The 20,157-nt window shown below is 27.4% G+C and overlaps 1 protein-coding gene and 1 pseudogene across 5 annotated transcripts in view; both read left to right on the forward strand.

Moving 5' to 3' along the window:
- The window catches only part of LOC107167486 (tetratricopeptide repeat protein 39B-like), a 56,315-nt gene extending 49,583 nt beyond the window's left edge, over window positions 1-6,732 (forward strand). For all 4 annotated transcript variants that reach the window (XM_089215703.1, XM_089215701.1, XM_089215702.1 and 1 more), the window contains 2 exons: window positions 3,043-3,283; window positions 4,701-6,732. In XM_089215703.1, coding sequence (XP_089071829.1) covers window positions 3,043-3,283; window positions 4,701-4,872 — 413 coding nt within the window. In that variant the 3' untranslated portion in view covers window positions 4,873-6,732. The remainder of the gene's footprint in view (window positions 1-3,042; window positions 3,284-4,700) is intronic.
- A 3,218-nt stretch (window positions 6,733-9,950) lies between these two features.
- Window positions 9,951-19,724, forward strand: LOC107167487 (U3 small nucleolar RNA-associated protein 6 homolog; annotated as a pseudogene). Its single transcript, XR_016189592.1, has 11 exons — window positions 9,951-10,103; window positions 10,181-10,854; window positions 10,949-11,081; window positions 11,148-11,303; window positions 16,712-17,060; window positions 17,129-17,260; window positions 17,313-17,533; window positions 17,596-17,820; window positions 18,832-19,105; window positions 19,163-19,297; window positions 19,380-19,724. The product of XR_016189592.1 is annotated as a U3 small nucleolar RNA-associated protein 6 homolog (transcript).
- Window positions 19,725-20,157: the final 433 nt, after the last annotated feature.

The raw sequence follows: 20,157 nt of genomic DNA on the forward strand, positions 1-20,157 counted from the left end.
ATTTCATCTTATATACAACAAAATTATAATAGTTCTAACGTGCAACACTAAAATCACTCATCTGAAGTACTATCTGTGTCAAACGTTTAATCGATTAAAGGAACAACTCAAAATATATGCAGTATTATAGCCGTTATAGGTATACTATAACTTAAGCTTTGTATTGTTACTGCTCTAAAAGTACAAAATAAATAGTTCGAACAGCTTATTTTTACTGTCGTGTTCAGAACAGTTTTCATCGTATTAAATTTAATATTTATTTCGTGAAATGTAATCTGTCACTTAAAAGTTAAAAGCTACAAAGTTCTTCCCGAACCAGCCGAGCTACCATCAAAACTTAGTTGACGAGTTCGTCGAAGTTTCTATTATTTTCATATTTCATTGAGACGTATTCGCGTCAAATATTTTGTTCGTAAATGCTTAGGTAAAAGACGTACGCATGTCCCTTATTACGGCTCACGCTTTATTTATAATGCAAATATTTCGTATCACTTCGTCATCATATAATATAGATTATTCAATTAAATCTTGCAGTAAAAACATGTCAACGACAGGTATTGCAACAGTATTCGTACAATTATCGTAGAATAACAACACAATACAAATGGAAAAATACTAAAATGTAGATAAGTCTTATATATTTTTAATCAGTGGATTTTTTTTTTTTAAAACCAATTTATAACATGTTGTAAATAGTGATGGACATTTAAACGTTTTTGTTTCTGTAGTAAACTAAATTGTATTTTAATTACTAAATAATTATGCGTTGGATGTAAAAAAAAAACTATTAAAATAACAGACGCTGATTGTGTGTAACAGTAACATTAATATCAAATGAACTGCAGACAAACAATGACATTAACAATTATTATAGATTAAAAAAACACGATTTCAGAGTTTTGCTACGATGAAAATTAACGGCGCTTTCCATTACCGCACAAACATGACCCAATACCGCACAAAATGCATAACCCAATACCGCACACAAAAATAGTACGATACCGCACAGATTTATAAAAAGGTATAGCCTAATTCCGCATACAACAAATGGAACGATACCGCATAAATTTATTAAATATAAAAATTTTTTGTAGTTCTTTTTTTTGTTCATCATTTTCCTCATCGTGTTGGTGATCTTTAATATTACTGCGAATTAAAACCGTTTTTTCATTGTTGGTGATAATAGTTACATTACATGTTTTTTGCACACACCGCCAAATAATATCACCTGAACTTTTATTAGTTCTAAAATAACGAAAGTCATAGTTGTCGAAATGAATAGAACTATTACCACGGTTATTAGTAAAAATTTTAAACATATTGTATTGATTTTATTTTAAATGTCACGTGGAATGATTCAAAGATTGAAAGACGACTAAAAACACACTACAAATGTTTACACTGCGAATACAATCTTTTACATAATATAAAGCTTAATAATGTCGTTATAGATAATTGTCGATAAGTGACGATAATCGTCCAAAATAATTGTGTGCGGCAATGGGATATCCAGTATTTTAATTCTGTGTCCGGTTTTGTCCCATGCGTATTTTGCGCGTTTGTGCGGTAACGGGCGACGCCCAAAATTACAAACACTCGACCAGTGGGACGGATAATATCTATAGAGCATTTGTATCGGGACGCTTAGTAAATCTTGCGGGATTTGCAAATTCTCTATTTTTGTAAACAATATTTTTTTGTTTATTGTATAATATACATGTATTACAATAGATAAATCTTTGACTCTGAGAGTGGTTAATGGTACCAAATCGGATCTAATTGATACTGGAGGAGTCGAATTGCCAAAGTGAAAAAATGTACTTTTTGGAAAAATCAGGAAATATAAAATGAACTACTACATTTAATATACAATATATGTAATTCATTTTCACTGCGCAAGCTCAATGGCCCATGTTTCCGAGAGTATAAATGAAAAAAAAATAAAACGGGATGTTGGAATGATCGAATATGAAAACACATTATTTTAATAATAATTGAATAACTATGGATAGACAATAAGACAACGTGCTATACACTTCATTTGTACTCATATTGTCTACTGTAAAACATTGCATATAATTTGATAACTTTGGGAAAGCAAATACATTTTTAATCCTAATCAGTTTTCGACAAATGATTTTATTTCTTAGATATAGCCGATAAAGGTAAATCAAAAACAAATAACTGGAGATTTGAATTATTTTCCAAATTAGCATACTTTGGAACTAGATTTCTCACACATTTTTTTTATTGGAAATCAAATAAAATTGTTTGTTGCCCAAATACATGTTGTTCGAGTAATTTAAATGTTGATATCATATTCATAGGTATACGTAAAACACAATTCCTCCTTAAAAATGTCTGTTGATTAAAATTATTAATAGTAAAAACTTTTACTTTTTACGATTTACAAAAATGTAAGAATATTAAAAATATATTGGCACATTTTTTTATGTTATGCATTTTAATAACAAGGCAACATCACTAAAAATTGCAATAGAAAATAATATTGGGTATAATTACCTAATATAATATTATATGCGATTTGTTTTTGGTCAAAAATAATTTATCATACCGTTTTACTAATAATAGAAAAATAAATACTTATTGAAATATACCTAATATAAAAATATATTAAAGTTTTAATAGACTATCTCTCATCGTGTGTAGCGATTTATCATAAAATTCAGATTTTACCCATTCATATAATAATCAGTTATCAACGCGAGGTACACACAAGTAGGTACTTTACAGTAACGATCGATCCTAGTTTATTTTAATTAATTATTTTTTTTTTTTAATGAAAGTCATAGTTAAATATATAATAATTGAAGGGAATGGTAATAACACATATTAAATAATAGTAGTAAATACATTAAATTTATTCTGTGGTAACAATAATATTAAAACATTGTAACATACTCTACCCCGACGCATAACGACCATTAAAAACAATATTTCCTCTACATATAAAAAGTCCACCACTGGAACACCTATAAATTATCCTATAAATACTGATATTTGTTTTTTTCTACCACACAGGGCAATATAGTAGTGAATACGAGTACGACAACAAGGCACTCGGGTATCTGCTGAAAGGTGTGTGTCTGCGCATTATGAACAGCCCGCTGCACGCAGAAGAGTGTCTCAAGTCTGTCGTGTCGATGGAAAAGAAAATCAAAGAGGATCGTTTCCTGGTACCATACGCGCACGTGGAGTTGGCGTTTTTGTACAAATCCAAAGGCAACCTAGACAAGGCGGCGTATTACCTCGAAACGGCAAAGTACGGTTGTTGATCTTAAAACTGCATGATTTTTGCGCATTGCCGCGATTTTTAATAAGCATATACGTGCCAAAATTAAATAAGAAAAAAAGTCGTATTCTACGAAAGCGCCAAAATTCTAAGTACCTGTGTGCTACGCTTAGGTTTGGGGTAGGTTAGGTAAAGTGTTGCGGCTAGGTAAGGTGTTGTACGATTCTCACCGACAAAAATGACTTATCAATTGCTCGAAGTTGTTTCATATGTATACAAAATAGGTACCAACTTAATAATATTATAAAGATATGGGATGACTGTTATCCCAACAGAATACTGTAGACTGGCCTTTCATTTATTTTAGAACAAACCACAAATTTTGGAAATCGTTTTTGTGACTGAAAACTTAATTTAGTGTTGTATTATCCCTAACCTATTTTATATTTATGAATTCAAATGAGATTGACTATGAAACGTGTCTAAAATAAAGGAGCACACTTAAATATTAGTTTATGTTGAAAAATAAAAGTTGATTGGTGAACAAATAAAAAAAACCGATAGTTAAATTTCAAGTTTACAATTTCATTTAAATTTAAACTATAAATAAGAAAATATTATTATTAAATCTTATAATAAAAATTATAGTTAGAAAATAATATAATAAATAGGTTTGTGTCATATGTATTGTGTAATAAAGTTATTGAAATATGTATACTATATTAGTATATTATATTCCATGATATTATCAATTTCAAATTTTCAATTTAATTTATTTCTAGAAACCAAAAAAAAATAGCAAATATAGCGTATAATAATTATCGGTAAGAAGCAAGTTTGTAAGAAATTATAAATTATATAGGTACCTACCTAAAAATAGATATTGAAAATTATTTTATGAATTCGTAAGGTAATAATAATTGATTCAAAAATAGATACAATTAAATACATACATTTTTAAGTTAGAAACAAGATCAAAATTGAAATAATAGTTTACTGGTCCGTTACATTAGCATAAAATGTAAATAGCCTAAAATACGACAGTATAAGATTATCCACTAAAAGGTGTAAAAGTTATCTAAATCATTCATTTTTTTTTCTTTTAGGTTTAAAAATAATTTTTTTGTCATAAACTATAAACTATAATCAAAAGCAAGTGAAAAAATATACAAAATTTAATTTATAATATGAACTGTTATTCCGAAGATTATATTCTCATTATGTTTGTATATTTTAAATGGACGGTTGTGATCGTTCTCTTAACTAATTATGTAGGTATACGTATTATACTACTAAGAGGTAAAAGTTTTGAGCATTATTGACTATATAATATATAATATGTTTGAAATTTTGTTCAAGCTTTTTAAAATATAAGTTTTTGACCGCCGCAAGTGCATTCTACCGACTTATTCGTTTCACTTGTCTAATTAGTCGTTTTTTTTTACAGAAAAAATTACTCCGGTTATTCGCTGGAAACAAGACTGCATTTTCAAATTCATTGCGCTTGGACCACGCTGAACGAGCGCAAAGCCAAAACCTCAACGGACCACGACGATCTCGCACCTGACAGTCAAGTCGACGACAACCAAAGAGAAAACCATAGATTTACATCTACCTAATATATATTATATATATAATTATTATTGTCGACAGTCTCGGCCAAAGTTCATATTTTAGTTAGGTTGCGTTGTTCGACATATTGTTATTTTAAAATAAAATAGGTGATAGTCGTGATACATAGTCCCATGACGCCAGTCGTGTTTAGCATGTGGTTAGTTGTTCATCTTCATTTTATTTTATTATATTTCTGATAATTGATAATTTCCATATAATATGAAAAAGAAAAGACTTTAATCGATACATTCCCGTACGAAACTCCTAGACCAAATCCATGGACCTTCTCCCTCGTCAACACCAACAAATCGTTAACGTCATTGCGGTGACGTCAAACAGTAGGTTAATTAGGTAGTTATATATTTTTTTTATAGTTTTCAGCACATTAGTTCCATTTTTCGTACTGCAGCTATAGATTTTTTACTTTGCTTGAATTCAATTTCAACTAAACAACTAAACTATATTTACATAATAATATTACATACCTAATACCCATCTATAAATTACGGTCTATTTAATGTGACACTTATCGACTGCTATTATGATACTACAATTCGATGACAAAAACGCCACAAGTCATAGCGTAATTTTCATTATATTTTCATTTTGCTAATAAACTCGAACTTTATTTATTCGTAAGTTGTATTCTTCGAAGAAAAGATAAAAAAAACACGTACAATTGCCAACGTACAATATAAAACGTGCTCGTGAGCGTTATTTGCATTGCATAACAGTTATAACAGACCATAAATGAATATTTTAGATACAGTCTTTATATTTTACCGGTTTGTTAATGAAGTTAGTTAACGCATTTATAACAAAAATAACAGCATTTAAATCGTGGTTTTAGAAATTATTTTTAATGATCGTTTCTATTGGATTTCAATTCTTTTTAGCTAGGAATATATTATTATAATTTATTAAATTTATTGAAAATTGAAAAAAAATTAATTATCTTTTAAAAATCAAAAAATCTAAAAACTATAACCCTGTCTTTATTGCTTACATTACTCCTGCTGAGACCTATTTGGTCTAACGCATCGAACTATATGGGATGCAGCCAATGTTTCTAATATAAAATGTATCCAGAGATTCATTCCAATCCAAAACCCTCAAAATTATAATTAAATCTCAATTCTACGTATTTTTTTCTTTACATGAATTTTAAAATACACTGCACTGTCAAAAATCTTTCTTATAAGAGCTTCATTGCCTAATTACCCAACCTCAACTCTCTTAACATCCAAAGCAAAATTAAACTTTCGATCGTATTTCGTATCAGAAGATTGGAGAATAAAAGAAAGGAATTGAATCCATTGTTAAAACATAAAAAAAGTATGCATCACCAAAAATGCGAATGCAATTATTCAACTGGGTGGGTTAGAATGTTAGATATATTATGTGAAAGTAAACATCACTAAAGTGATATTAGTTGCACATTATTCGAAATATTATTTTTTAGATTTATAGATGTTATATTGATTGTCATGGTTGGTGTTGGTAAGGGGAAGACCACCGATTTCAAAAATTAATTTACTTATTTTAAATATTGTTGTTATTGTTGTTTAGCACCATTTAGACAAACTATATATTATATTTAAATATAGGTACCTATAAATTATTAGGGATTGTTTTTTTTTTTTTTTATTTTTATTGTTATTTTATTAGTGGTTAAGTAGCTATTATACTTTTTATTGTATTATGTTTAATTTATTTTTACATATTATTATTTACTTTTCTCGACTGTTTGAAATTAAATATTATAATACTTATCTAAATATTACCGGGTTTAAAATATATAGATTAAAAGTCAAAATTGCATTATTTTAACAAAATATAAAATATATGTCATATTATAAATATAATTCTTATTTTACTCATTGTAGTTTTTAAATAATTATAATAATAATTGTTTATTGTAAAGAGGAAAATTTACGGTAAATAATACAATCCTTTAGGGCAAAGAGTACATATAGAGTAAATACATATAACATAAAGTAACATAAATTGAATTGAAACACATCCGAACAACAAATGTTCAACGTATAATTACAATAGGAAGAAGATTATTATTGATTACTTAGAATATTTTTTAACTTGTTAAATATCTAACGATACACTGCATAACGAACTAAACATTGAAACAGTCAACCAGTTAGCTTCTAAACACTACTCTAGATTCCACCCTAAATCATCTACACATCCAATCTCAAAAATCTCATCACTTTCGTGCAAAACTCTTCCTGAAAACCCAAAAGGTATGTCGGTTGAAACGAAAATGGTGTAGAGACCTACTCAAATAAATCCCCAATAAAATAATTCACGTTGGGTTCTATCAATGGATGGCGTCCCTGTAAATTTATCATCATATTTACTTATTGAGCTCCACTAGCATAGATTGTTTATTTTCAAATAAAAAAAAAATTATTTGTTTGATTTAAAAAAAATCAAGTCAAAGTTTTTAATGGAATTACGAATTACCATTAATCAAAATTCTATTCATGGCTATAATGACTATAGTTTTGTTTTTTTGGGCATGTACCAGTTGCCCCCAAAAAGTACCTTTTTTATACCAATTCCCCTCAAACTACCTAGAGAAAAATGCACCAGTTGCCCTCAACTAAATGTACCAGTTGCCCTCACATGTTAATATATACACGATTACAATATATAACCCGTAAAATAGGGGAGGTGAATATACAAATAATAAATAAAATATAAAATTATTTATGAAAATAAAGTAAAATAGTATAAAATGATTGAATCAAATTCATATGATTGGAATTACATTTAATATTGTATTAAATATAATATACGAGTGCTATACAAATAAGATGGATAAAATTAAAATTTTTTTAAATAATAATAGCCTGCTTGGTGCAAAGCTGTGGATGAAATTTCCAAACGCTCATTAAAACTAATACGTGAAGAAGTTCAATCAAACGTCGTGGATATAAGTGATATAACATAAAACGATGTATAAAGTCCATTCGCAGAAGCATTTATCGTGCGAGAAGAAAAACACTTCTACCACTACCAAAATCTATTTCTGAAGTTCACTCAGCATTAACACCGTTACAATTAAATACTTACAAAGGTATCATTTTATAGTTGTTTTTTATTTTTTTTTTGACAAATTATCACATTGAGTTAGTAATTAGTATTATAATTAAATTATTTATTATGAACTTTTGTCATAATTTATTTATTATTTGTATATTCACCTCCCCTATTTTACATGCTATATATTGTATTCGTGTATATATTAACATGTGAGGGCAAATGGTACATTCGGTTGGGGGCAACTGGTATATTTGGTTGAGGGCGACTGGTATATTATTAAAATTCCGATAACAGCCGTGGGGGGCAACTGGTCAACACCCGTTTTTTTGGTTGCACATAAAAGGTATTTGTAGAACGAAGAGTGTAGGGTGGTGCATTAAGAGGAATTTTTTCTAAAAGCTCTGAACAAATAATTATGTTACTTAACAATAATTTATAAAATAAATAAATATCATTATTAAACCGCATATCTGTTAAGGATTGCAGATTAATAAGTTGCTTAGCTAATTCGATTGATGGGGTGTTATTTAGTGGGGGGCTTTGCCCCCCAACAACCCTCTTCCCACCACTCGCCTTGCGCACATTTTGAGTACCTATCACTTTTCAGCTACACATAATTTAACTATATGAAAAATACTGATTGTTGTAATCTTGTTCCGGTCTGTGTGAATGTGTAATTTGTAAACATAATATATTATAATATTTTTAATGTCTTCAATTATTATAATTTTAATAATTAATTAAACACAAAATGATTCGAAAAGTCGAAATTCGTCAAATTCGACTACTATGCAAAATAGAAAAATTCAAAACACCAATAAATAATAATGAGGGTTCGGGACTTAAAGCTCTTAAAATCATTAAAATAAGCGCTTAAAAAAGCTCTTAAAAACATCATTATAAGCACTCAAATAAGCATTTAAAAAACTTAAATTTTTGCAAAAATATTGATCAAAAAACAAAAAAATTCTAACTAAAAAATCAAACAAAATCAAAATAAATCTTTATCTCTATATTATAAAATAAATTAAACTTCACTTTCGAGACTTTAAGGATTTTCTGAAAAATTAAATGTAAACGATATTTATAATACCTTGAAAACATTATAAAAACGTAGAAATACTGATCAAATAATCAAAAATAATCAGAAAAACTGAAAATAAGCATTTTTTTTTTTTTTTTAAACTGCTGAAACAAGCGAAAAAAAGCGCTTTCAATCTTATAATTAAACGTATTGTAACATGACATACACTTGCATAGCACTATGCTACATTTTAAGTCAATCCATAAAAATAGGCAAATGCTTTAAGTCCCAAGCCCTGATGATAACCATAACAGTAATAACTGAAACTGACAACACTTCATTCGGAACCATAGAGTAAGATCTTTCTCTGTGCTCGGAACACGATTTTTTTAGATAGTAGGTACCAACACATTATTGTATCTGTGCATCGTAGAAAAGCACGGTTGTAGATATTAAATTGTATATATCTTAAACCGTGTAGAAAAGATATAATAATATAAATTATTAAACTACAATATCAAAAAAGCGGGAAAATATTTATATTTAAAAAATATTGTAAAAAATCAGCCGTTTCACTTAAATAGGTGTTTTTACCATATACATTTTTCTGAAAATCAAATTTACAAATTGGCTATATTGAATATTTCGAAAAAAATAATTATCAATTTTTAAGTTTTTTATTTTCAGTATTAAAAAATAAAAATGTAGCGCAAGTGTCTATGGATTATATTTAAAAGAAATTTTTAAAAAATATTGATTAGAACAAAAGTTATTTCATTTGTCAGAACGTCAGATCTCTGTGGGACACCCTGTACACCAAATACGCACTATGACACGATAATATGATGAAAACAATTTTTGGAAATGATGCTAGTTGTTTCCAAAATTGTGATTTTTATAAACATTATGTGTTTCAAAGATTTTAGAAATTATGCAAACCATATTAAAGTATGATAAGGTCGTATTATTATTGATTAAATATCATGGCATATTATCAATGCGTATTATTGAAAACATTATGTGAATATTGTGAGTGTGTGATCAAAATTAAGAAATTTTAAACGTCCAACACTCTAACCAGAAACTAAATAGTAAATACCTACGTTTAATTATTTTGGTCTTACGTAGTAACGCGAAATATTGACAACAGTATGGGAGTCTTACACAAAAAATCATAATAAAATAATTGTTGACTTCTCGTTAATCGTTCTCAATTTTTGTTGTAGGTATCAAGCAAAATGTATAATGATCTTTATAGATCTTGGATATGAGCCACGAGACGCAGACATTTCTTATCGGCCAAAACTTACAAATTATTTTAACACAGACTACTGGCATACACACCTCTAACATCTGTCTACCATCGCTGTAAGACAAAACATTATTTAGAAACACTTCTCGATCACAAAAGCTATTTAATTTGCATCGTATCGACGCATTTTGAACAAAACAGAAAACAATCTGTAATTATTTTCAACAACATTACTTCGTTTTCAGAATTTGTTTTTGTGCAATTATATTGATTTTTCTTCATTTCCCCAAAGGAAGTATCAGTATCTGATGGGTATTGCTCTATGGACAATGGTTTAAATGCCTATTTATTTATTTTCCTGATTATAATTTTATATAATGATTTAATTACCAAAACATTTGATTCGATTCAAATACCTCCATGGCACTACTTATCTGTTAGAATAATGCCCAACACTTATTGCATCAAACTGAAATTGTAGTGTCTTGTTGATATTACAATTATTCATATTTCTTAATTTGCTTGTGTGCGTTTCAAATTCTTTGATCAGTTCATAAAAGAATCATTTCTCGTCATGTCAGCAACTGAAATAGAATGTGAAATCCATTTCATGAACACTTATAGTATAATGAAATGGGACGAATTAATGTAAGCAAGCATCCATTATTTAAGACAGTGTTATTTTTTATTTAGTACTTCCAATATTTAATATGTTTTTTCTTTATTTATTACATGATATAAGAGTGGTAAATCATGATCGTTAATCGATTAAACAGAAGATTGCTCTTGGGTTGGCCACCAAAGAAGAATTGTTGAAACAAATAAAAGTTGAATTAAATATGTTGGATACCTATATATCAACTTAAAATATTGATGTAAGACTGACAAATAATTTTATTTTAATTACCTATAATTATTATTATCATTATTATTATTATTAGCAACAAATGAAAGAAAATTACACTGAATATATTAATACAGAAATACTTACCATTTTATCAAATTGTATCAATGATATTATGTACAGCCGTATGTTTCTAATGTTTCCTGTTGAAAAGATTTCAGTATCAGAATATATTGAGTTCTGTTCAAATAATGTAAGTAAACAAATTACAAATTAAATTATTTCAATATAAGAAGTATTTTTTATTTAAATTAATATCGATAGATTACTGGGCCTCACTGAGAAAAACTCGTGTGGAGGCCCATGGGTTATCTTAGATTACAAATAATTCTTATTGCTTTAGGTACATATTACATTTTTAAAAACAAATTAGGAATTTTTCATAAATAAATCACATAAATAATACCAGTAACTATTACAAGCGCTAAATCAGTATGTCACATACAATTTTAAGTCTTACACACATATTCATATCGTAGCCAGTGGTTAATTTTCTTTTTTGAATATGAGTAGCGGTAAATTAACCATATCATTGGGCATCAAGTTGAGTATCTTTGTTCCCAAAAAATAGTAAACTTTTCGGCAACTAGTTTTTGAGGGCCAATCTAAGGAAAATTTACTAGCTGCATATCTGGTGTTGACTCCATGGTTTATAGAATCCAACTGATTATGTTTTTTTCAGATATATGGTGATTGTTTTTAGGTATAAGAGTTCTATATTGAGGACATTAAAGTCTTTGAATAGTTTTTCGGTTTGATATCTCCAATTTTTCTTGTTTGCGACCCTGAGTATAGTGTTTTGGCATTTCTGGAGCGGTAAAAGGGCATTGTTGTAGGCAACACCCCATCCGATTATGCCATATGATACTATTGACTCGAATAGTGTTAGGTATATAGTTCTGATATCTTTGAAAGGCAATATTTCATGTAATTCTTTCATTATGTATATCATTTTTTTTAGTTCATTTGTGACGGATGTAATCTGGTTTATCCATTTCATATCAGAGCACATTTCTATGCCTAAATACTTACAGTTTTTGACAATACTAACTGAGTTACAATCACAGCTTTCCAATGTATTACAGTTGGATTTGTGGATTTTTATATTGTGTATGGGTGGTAAAGTTTGTTCAGACAGTGAGTGGAGTTAGATGGTTGATTTATTGAGATTTAGGAATAAACTGTTATCGCTCAACCAATAATAGATTTAAGATCGACTTCTATGTTTTGGAATACTTCATAATTTCATTCCAAGAACTACCAATACAGATCAGTACGGTGTCGTTTGCATAACACACTTTTACTATTTAACTGAAGTTGTTTTATATCGTTTAAATGGATGTTAAAGAGAACCGGAGATAGTGTAGTACCTTGAGATACTCCGCATTTTATAATATTTTCACTAGAAATAGTACTGTTTATTTTTACCCTCTGTTTTCTAGATAGGATTTAGTGAGAGACAAGGCCGATCCAGTTATGCCTATATTCTGTGTTCTACTTAGAAGTTTATCGTGATCCACTGTATCGAAGGCTTTAGCCAGATCTAAATAAATTGTAGCACATTTTTTTTCTTCATCGAGAGCAGTATAGATAAGTTTTGTGACATTAGCTATTGCTTGGTCCGTGCTTCTATTAGGTCTAAAACCGAATTGATATTCAAAAAGAAGATTGTTTGATTCTAAGAAGAATATAAGTTTCTTTTTTATGATTTTTTCAAATGTTTTAGCTATGTTTGAGATAACTGATATCGGACGAAAGTTTTCGAGAACTGAGATAGGACCTTTCTTATGTGTGGGGGTTATTATAGCTACTTTAAAGGCATCTGGTACTTTATTTTGTGATATGCATAGATTAAAAATATGATTTAATGGTTTACAAAATATTAAACTATGTTTTTTTAGTAAATCGGAGGATATCTTATCAAGACCGGGTGAAGATCCGTTTTTTAATTTAGAGATATTTTCAAAAATTTCAGAATGAGTGATTGGATCGAATTTATTAAAGCAAACCTTGTTTTGCGAATTATTGTCGAAGTTTGTAGTGTAATTGTAGGTATTTTTACAGTTTTTTAGTGACGTAATTAAATCAGTAGCTACATTTGTAAAATACTCTTAAATTTTTCAGCCAAAACATATTTGGGATTTTCATCAGTATAATCATTTTTGTTTTTAGAGTTATTTAATAATTCTTTAAAGTTACTTGATTTCTTATTTTTTGCTAAGATATTGTTAAAGTCTGCCATTTAAGTTTTGTGTTATTTCCAGATTTTAGTAATTCTGCTTTATAGTAAAGGATCTTTACATTTTTTATTATTTTTATAATTTTGTTTCTAAAATGTACGTAGTAATCTTTTAATTTTAAATTAAGCGGGTGTTTCTTTACTTGTAAATAGAGACGGTCTCTTTGTCTTATTGAGTTAATAATGGCGGTAGTGGCCCATGGTTTCAATTTTTTGGTTTTTGAGGAGATGGATATTTCATCCGAGGCTTGGTTTTTTAGGTTATTTAAAGTGCTAGTGAAATATTGAGTGGTTTTATTTACATCAGTGAATTCAAGTATTTCTGACCAATTGTGGTTTTCAATTGAGTTTCATAGTTTTTGATTATCAGTTTTTAATATTTTAAGTGGATTTGGCATATTATTTCTTTTATCTAATATATTGCCTAAACTAAGTATTTTCGGGTAGTGGTCCATAATGATAGAGAGTACAATTATTGATACTATGCTAGCATGGGATTTTGTTTTAATAAAAATATGATCTATACAGGTATTTGATATTGGTCTAGTGATGGTATTGATAAGCGATGCAAACCCGAACTGTGCCATTGCCAGTAAGTACTCTTCTCGTATTTTAGAATGCTTGATCAAATCAATATTTAAGTCACCTAATAACATTTTGTAACTAGCTGTTTTTAAAGTGGACTTTAAAAGTATTATATCATTAAGCTCGAGTAAAGTTACGTCTGTATTACTATTGGGTGATCTATAAATCGCGTAAATCAAGAAGTCAATTTTTGACATCTTAAAAGAAATCTCTAGGGCTGTTAATGCTTCTGTATTGGTTTCGGTAACAATGATATCACTTAATGTGTCCTTTAAGTAGACTACAACACCATCATTTTGATTTTTATTGTTTGTGATGGAGTATGTTGTATAGCCGTTTATTGCGAAGTTATTAATTGATATGTTATCAAGTATGATGAGTTTTTTAAATTTTTTTGTTGAGCTTCAAGACTATTGGAAATCTCTAAAGCCTACTTTATTTAATAATTTTATGTTGATGTTAAGCGATGGGTGATGATTAATGACTAATTAATAAGTATGTCTAAATTCATATTGATTATTGTTGTGACTATATTGAAATAACTGAATGGGAGACAATTCAACTGTGTATTTGTGACTCGTATAAGTGCATTACAAGATTATATTTATATTTTCAATAACTTTTGACCTTATTTTTTCTGTATGAATAATTATACAATGAATGATTATCATTCAAATATAAGATACTTCACTCTTAAGATTGATTTACTTGTGATTTACCTGTATAGAGTAGAAGATATATTAAATCATGGTGGCACCAAACACGGGGTACAGACAGTTATCATACCAATTTTTTTTTTGATGGTAGGTAGTAGATGACTGTTGCCGTGGCGTATCTTACCTTAGAGTACTGGGTAGTATAATAATTTTGGGAACAAGACACATAGTGATTATTTATTTAAAATATGTTATTTATTTTATCATAAATATTAGATCTATTCTCATTAATATTTTAAATAAAATTAAAATTATGGTAAGTTAAATTAAAAATGTATGAAATATACAAACATTTTAGTTAAAAATTGAAAATTTAAAATTAGGTTGCACGTAAGTTTCACATAAGTTCATGCTAAAACCAATAAATTTAAAAATAATATAAACACAACTTTGTTTTGTTGGCATTTTAAATTCAAATTTGTATGAAATCAGATATTTAAACAAAGATATTTAACTATTTTAGTTGTTTTGTTGTAATTTTAAAATAATATTCCTAGGTACTTGAAACTTTTTTCAGCAAAATTTAACCTACTAATGCTTAATAGAAAAAGTTATTATTATAGGCCGCCACAACTATGAATACTTAGGCTCTTATACAAGGATTTATTTTGAGGTTTCAAATTCATAAAGACTTACAGTAACATTATTAGTTATTAATTTTCATAACCATCCCAACAAATCAATGTTATGTACTATGCTAATGTAAAATTTAAAAAAAAATCGCTAAATTGGTAGTTATACCATGTTTAAAGTAACTCAGTTTAATATCAATATTATTTTAATTTTTCCAAAAACATTGAATTTATTATAATTTATATGAATACATTTTGTCAACATTTAAACATAAAATACTAATAAAAATTATGCTAGCACATTTATACTTTATACTTTTAAACTACTATTACCATAATTTATAACAAACCTTTTATTAAATTTTTAAGAAATTTGACACTTAAAAAATATTTTATTGATATATATAAAAAAATAAAACTAAATGCATTCAAAATTTCCAATGTCTTTAAATAGTTTAATAGGAGTAAAAATTATTTTAAAATCATTTACAGAAAAAAGTATTTAAATATTTGGTGAAAATGTTAAGTATTTATGTGGTTATTTTTTTTTTCAATTACAATAAAAAAAAGAAAATTGTTCAATGATAATTCATCGATTTAAGGGTAAATATCTAATGTAAAAAAATCTAAGATCAAATGCTCATAAAAAATTAATTTGACTTTCCAGCAGGTCAACTTTTTTTTTTCACTAAAGAAAAAACATAGTGGAATCTCATGTTAAATTTTCAAATCTTAGATATAAGAAAAAATTTTTTATAAAATTTAACATTTAAAACAAGCAACTTTTGATTTCAGCTTTTGGTTTTTAGACGCCTCCTAAAAAATAGAGCAAGTTGCACTGATTTGACTTTCAGTCTAGTAGTCAGGACCATCTACGCTCAGAATCATCTTCCATACACAATAATTTTAAATTTAACACATCCATTACAGTGATTTCTCTTCTAGACACTAAGAAACTTCATAAAAATCGCTTGAGTAGATTATTTTGTTTGTAGAAATTTAAAATACATATAAATTTAAAAAATAAATAGATTTAGGGGGTACGGGGGGCTTTGTCCCACTACATTTCTTAGCATTTTTTTGGATATATGTGGTGCGTTAAATGTTTTTACCTAGTTACCTAATCTGTCTGAGTATTTGTCAAGTACTTCTACGCCACTGATAAATCTTATATGAAACCATCAGTAATAATCAATCACCCAAAACTAAATTATAAATAGATTAGAGAGTAAATAATGTACAATTCTTTTAATGTAATTCTATTTAAATAATTTTAGTTTTAATTTTTTAAATTATTTAAATTATAATAATAATTAATATTTGAAAACTGAAAATACATTCTTACACTGCATTTATTGTACCTATTATATAAGAATTTTAATTTAGGTATGTTTTGTAATATGTTTTAACATAAATCAAATTTTTTAGTCTAAAATTTAATTAATAATTATGAAATATTTATTTCACCATTATAAATTATTAATTTCAGACATTATTTGTTACTAAATGTAGCAACATGTTGAGATACCACCGTGATCCTGAAGTATATATAACTGCAGCAATGTATGAATTTGATGACCGAAATAATATTAAATCAGCTAGACAATATTTTTCAGAAGGATTAAAATATCACCAAAATTGTAAAAAGTTGTATGTAGAAAAGTTTTGGGTAGAAGTGCAACATTTAGAAAAGACTGCAAGTGCCTCACTTCCAATTGTGATGGAAAAATATAGAAACCTCATAAAACACTTTGAAGATAATATAGAATTTTATTTTGTATTACTGGATAGAGCAATACAATTAAGTACAGTAGAAAACTGCAATGTAATATTGTCAGGTATTAATCATTTTTTTTTTTTTTTTTTTTTGAGTATTGCAATGACAGAAATGTATTTATTTTTGCAGAGATATAGTGAGAAAGTATAAGCATAATGAACTAATGTGACATAAATTAGCTAAAATTAATTTTGATGGTTTTATCTATAATCAAGAAACTGAGCAATTACATTATGATAAAAATTATTTTAGTTGTATTAGGTAAGTATCCAAAATTTAAGTTTAAATTTTTTTACTGACATTTGTTTTATAGAAACTGTATTAAAACATATGAAGACGGATTAAAAGAAAATTTAGCATTAAAAAACAAACAAGTTATGAAACTTTTATATCAACCATATTATAGGAATTCATAAATCTTATTGCATGAAAAAAGAAACAATATGAAGTTTTATGAATGAAACAATGGAGAGAGCCTTTCAAGAAGCACACAATAACAAAGCATTATATAAATCTCAGCATTACATTTATTGAGTACAATTTCTTAAGTTTTAGTATTTAATAAAACTACTGTTTCCTTATTTATTTTTATTTAGGCTAAAAACACAAATAAAGGATGTCATAAAGTTCTCAGAAAAGCAGTTGAAGTGATAAAAGATAATGTAGAACTTTGGATTAATTTAATATCATATTATTCGAGCTCTGACAGTCTTGAAATGGGCATTGAAGCTTTTCAAGCCGGAGTTCGGGCTTTAACAAGCAACTCGTTGCTTTTATGGCAAATTCTAATTTTATATTTGGGGAACACTCATCCAAAATTGGTAAAATAAATATTAATATTTTGCATAATTTTTGAGCTGTAATAGTTGTAACTTAAAGCTATTAATAAAAAATAAAAAAGGCACTAATATTTTAATCATTTTTCAATGATAAACTTATGTAAAAATAATTAAAATTAGTATTAAGAATTATCCTTTTAATAATTTATGCAGAATATGCTTGTAGATTTTGCTAACCAATATTTATATGGTATTAAAATAAAATATGTACACATTATCCATATTTTAGCTCTAAAATAACTCGACGAGTCCATATATAATATATGTGATATATGTGATTCAGTTGCGTGGCAAACTTCATTAAGTTATGAGGCACAGTTATATTATCAGACCCACCACCCACCCCATCCATCACAAAAAAACATTAAAAAAATGTTTCAAGATAAAATTTATTTATTCATTTAAATAATAAAGCTTTTTTTAATACATCAGATGATCTTTGAGGACACCCACCACCCCTCAAACTGAGGCACGAGCCTCAAATATAGTCCTTCATCACGCCACTCATGTGATTCATTCATCTCTAATGTCTACTGTATTTTTTTTCCGGTATATTGTTTTACTCTTTCTCTTCAAATATATCAGATATCACCGATTAGCAGTATCTATTATCATTAATCAGTTCCGGATAGGCCCACCAAGTGTGAATTTCTTACATTTAATTACCATACAGTTTAAAGGTTTGATTCATTTATATTTTCTACGAATTGTTGTACTTTTATTTTTATCATATAAAAATATTGAAACCAAACATTCATTACTATTGCGCCAAGATTTTTTCAGTAGCTCATTTACCCAATTTGAGTAGGTTTATAATACTTAATATACTTTCCTATAAATAAGTGTTCAATAATTGCCTTGGAAGTAATGTAAAAGCAGTTTATCAATGACGTTGTCGGTAAAAAAAAAGTGTTCAATATCTATTTAGAATACTTTAAAAAATATCTCCTAATATTCTATGGTTTCTCTATAACATAATTTATTTATATTTAGCTACAGAAATTCTATCATGAAGGATCACATTTTCCAATCCCAGACATTAATTTTGTTATCAGGCCTGAATATTTGAAATGGAGTATAGTTCACAATGGAATTCTTTCAAATCAGGAATTATTTGTTGAACTTAGAAACATAAAACCAGAATGTAAACGGTTGTATACAACCATGATTTCATTTGAACTTGCTCAGAACTCAGGTATTACCAAATTGAGAACTATCAGAAAATTGTATAATGATGTATGCAATGCTTTTGGCCAAACAGACATTGGTGAGTATCAATTATTGCCACATTATTATCGAAGCTTATTTAAAATTGATTATACAGGAGTTTGGTCTGACTGCATTTGTTTTGAGTACAAGTATGATTCTCAGAAGTTAGTAAAAGAAATTTATTAGGCATCATTATTGTGTTTAGAACCAAATTTAAGGAAGAGTTTGAAAAACTTAAGCAGGAATTTGTGTATGTATAACTCAATTAATTTTTTGATAAAGTGTAGATTACATACTAAATTGTCATGTATTTTATTTGTTTGATTTTTAAGGGGAAATGATTCTAAAGATGTAAAAATTATTGTTATTAATGATGACGAATAAGTAAGAAAAAAATACATAGGTATAAATAAGCATGTATTTATTTTATTTATATTTATGTTCTAAGTAGGTAATAACTTTTGTAATTATTATTATTATTTTTTTTTTTATGTCTGTGATCTTATATTGTATTAAGTTACAGTCTCTTTATTATTTATAATTATTTTTATTCATTTTTCAAGTGGAAAAAAACAATATCATGATATTAATTTATATATTATTGTGTAACATTGTGTATCTTAAGCAAATCACTATTTATAATTGAACTATTTTATGTTGAGTCAATTGTTATAAGTGATATGTTCTGATTCATAATATCATAGAATAAATATTTTTTCATACTATTTTTTGATCAGTTATTTCTTCAACACTAAACATTTCAAATTCTAAAATACAGTATTTAGTATCAATTATATCCTAATAACTTTTACTATAGAAATTGTAACTTCTTGTTACTATAATATATTATTTTTTGCAACTGGTTAACTCAATTAACAAGTATGGAGGTTTAGATTTTGTATTCTATGTTTTAGGTTCCATTTTATTTTTGGTTTAAATTACAACTTTTCTCCAATTTTCTCAAAATAGTATTTATAATTTAGCTATAAATTATAAAATTAGGTCAATGCCTAAGATCCATTCATTAAACAAGCCATTAAGCATAATATGAAGTAGTTATGAAACAGTATTACCATGTTTTTTGATTTTTGTAGTTGTTCAGAAGAGACA

Source organism: Diuraphis noxia, unplaced genomic scaffold (assembly GCF_037042655.1).
Source record: "Diuraphis noxia isolate RWA-SAM2 unplaced genomic scaffold, SU_Dnox_SAM2 contig0001, whole genome shotgun sequence".
NCBI classification, from domain to species: domain Eukaryota; kingdom Metazoa; phylum Arthropoda; class Insecta; order Hemiptera; family Aphididae; genus Diuraphis; species Diuraphis noxia.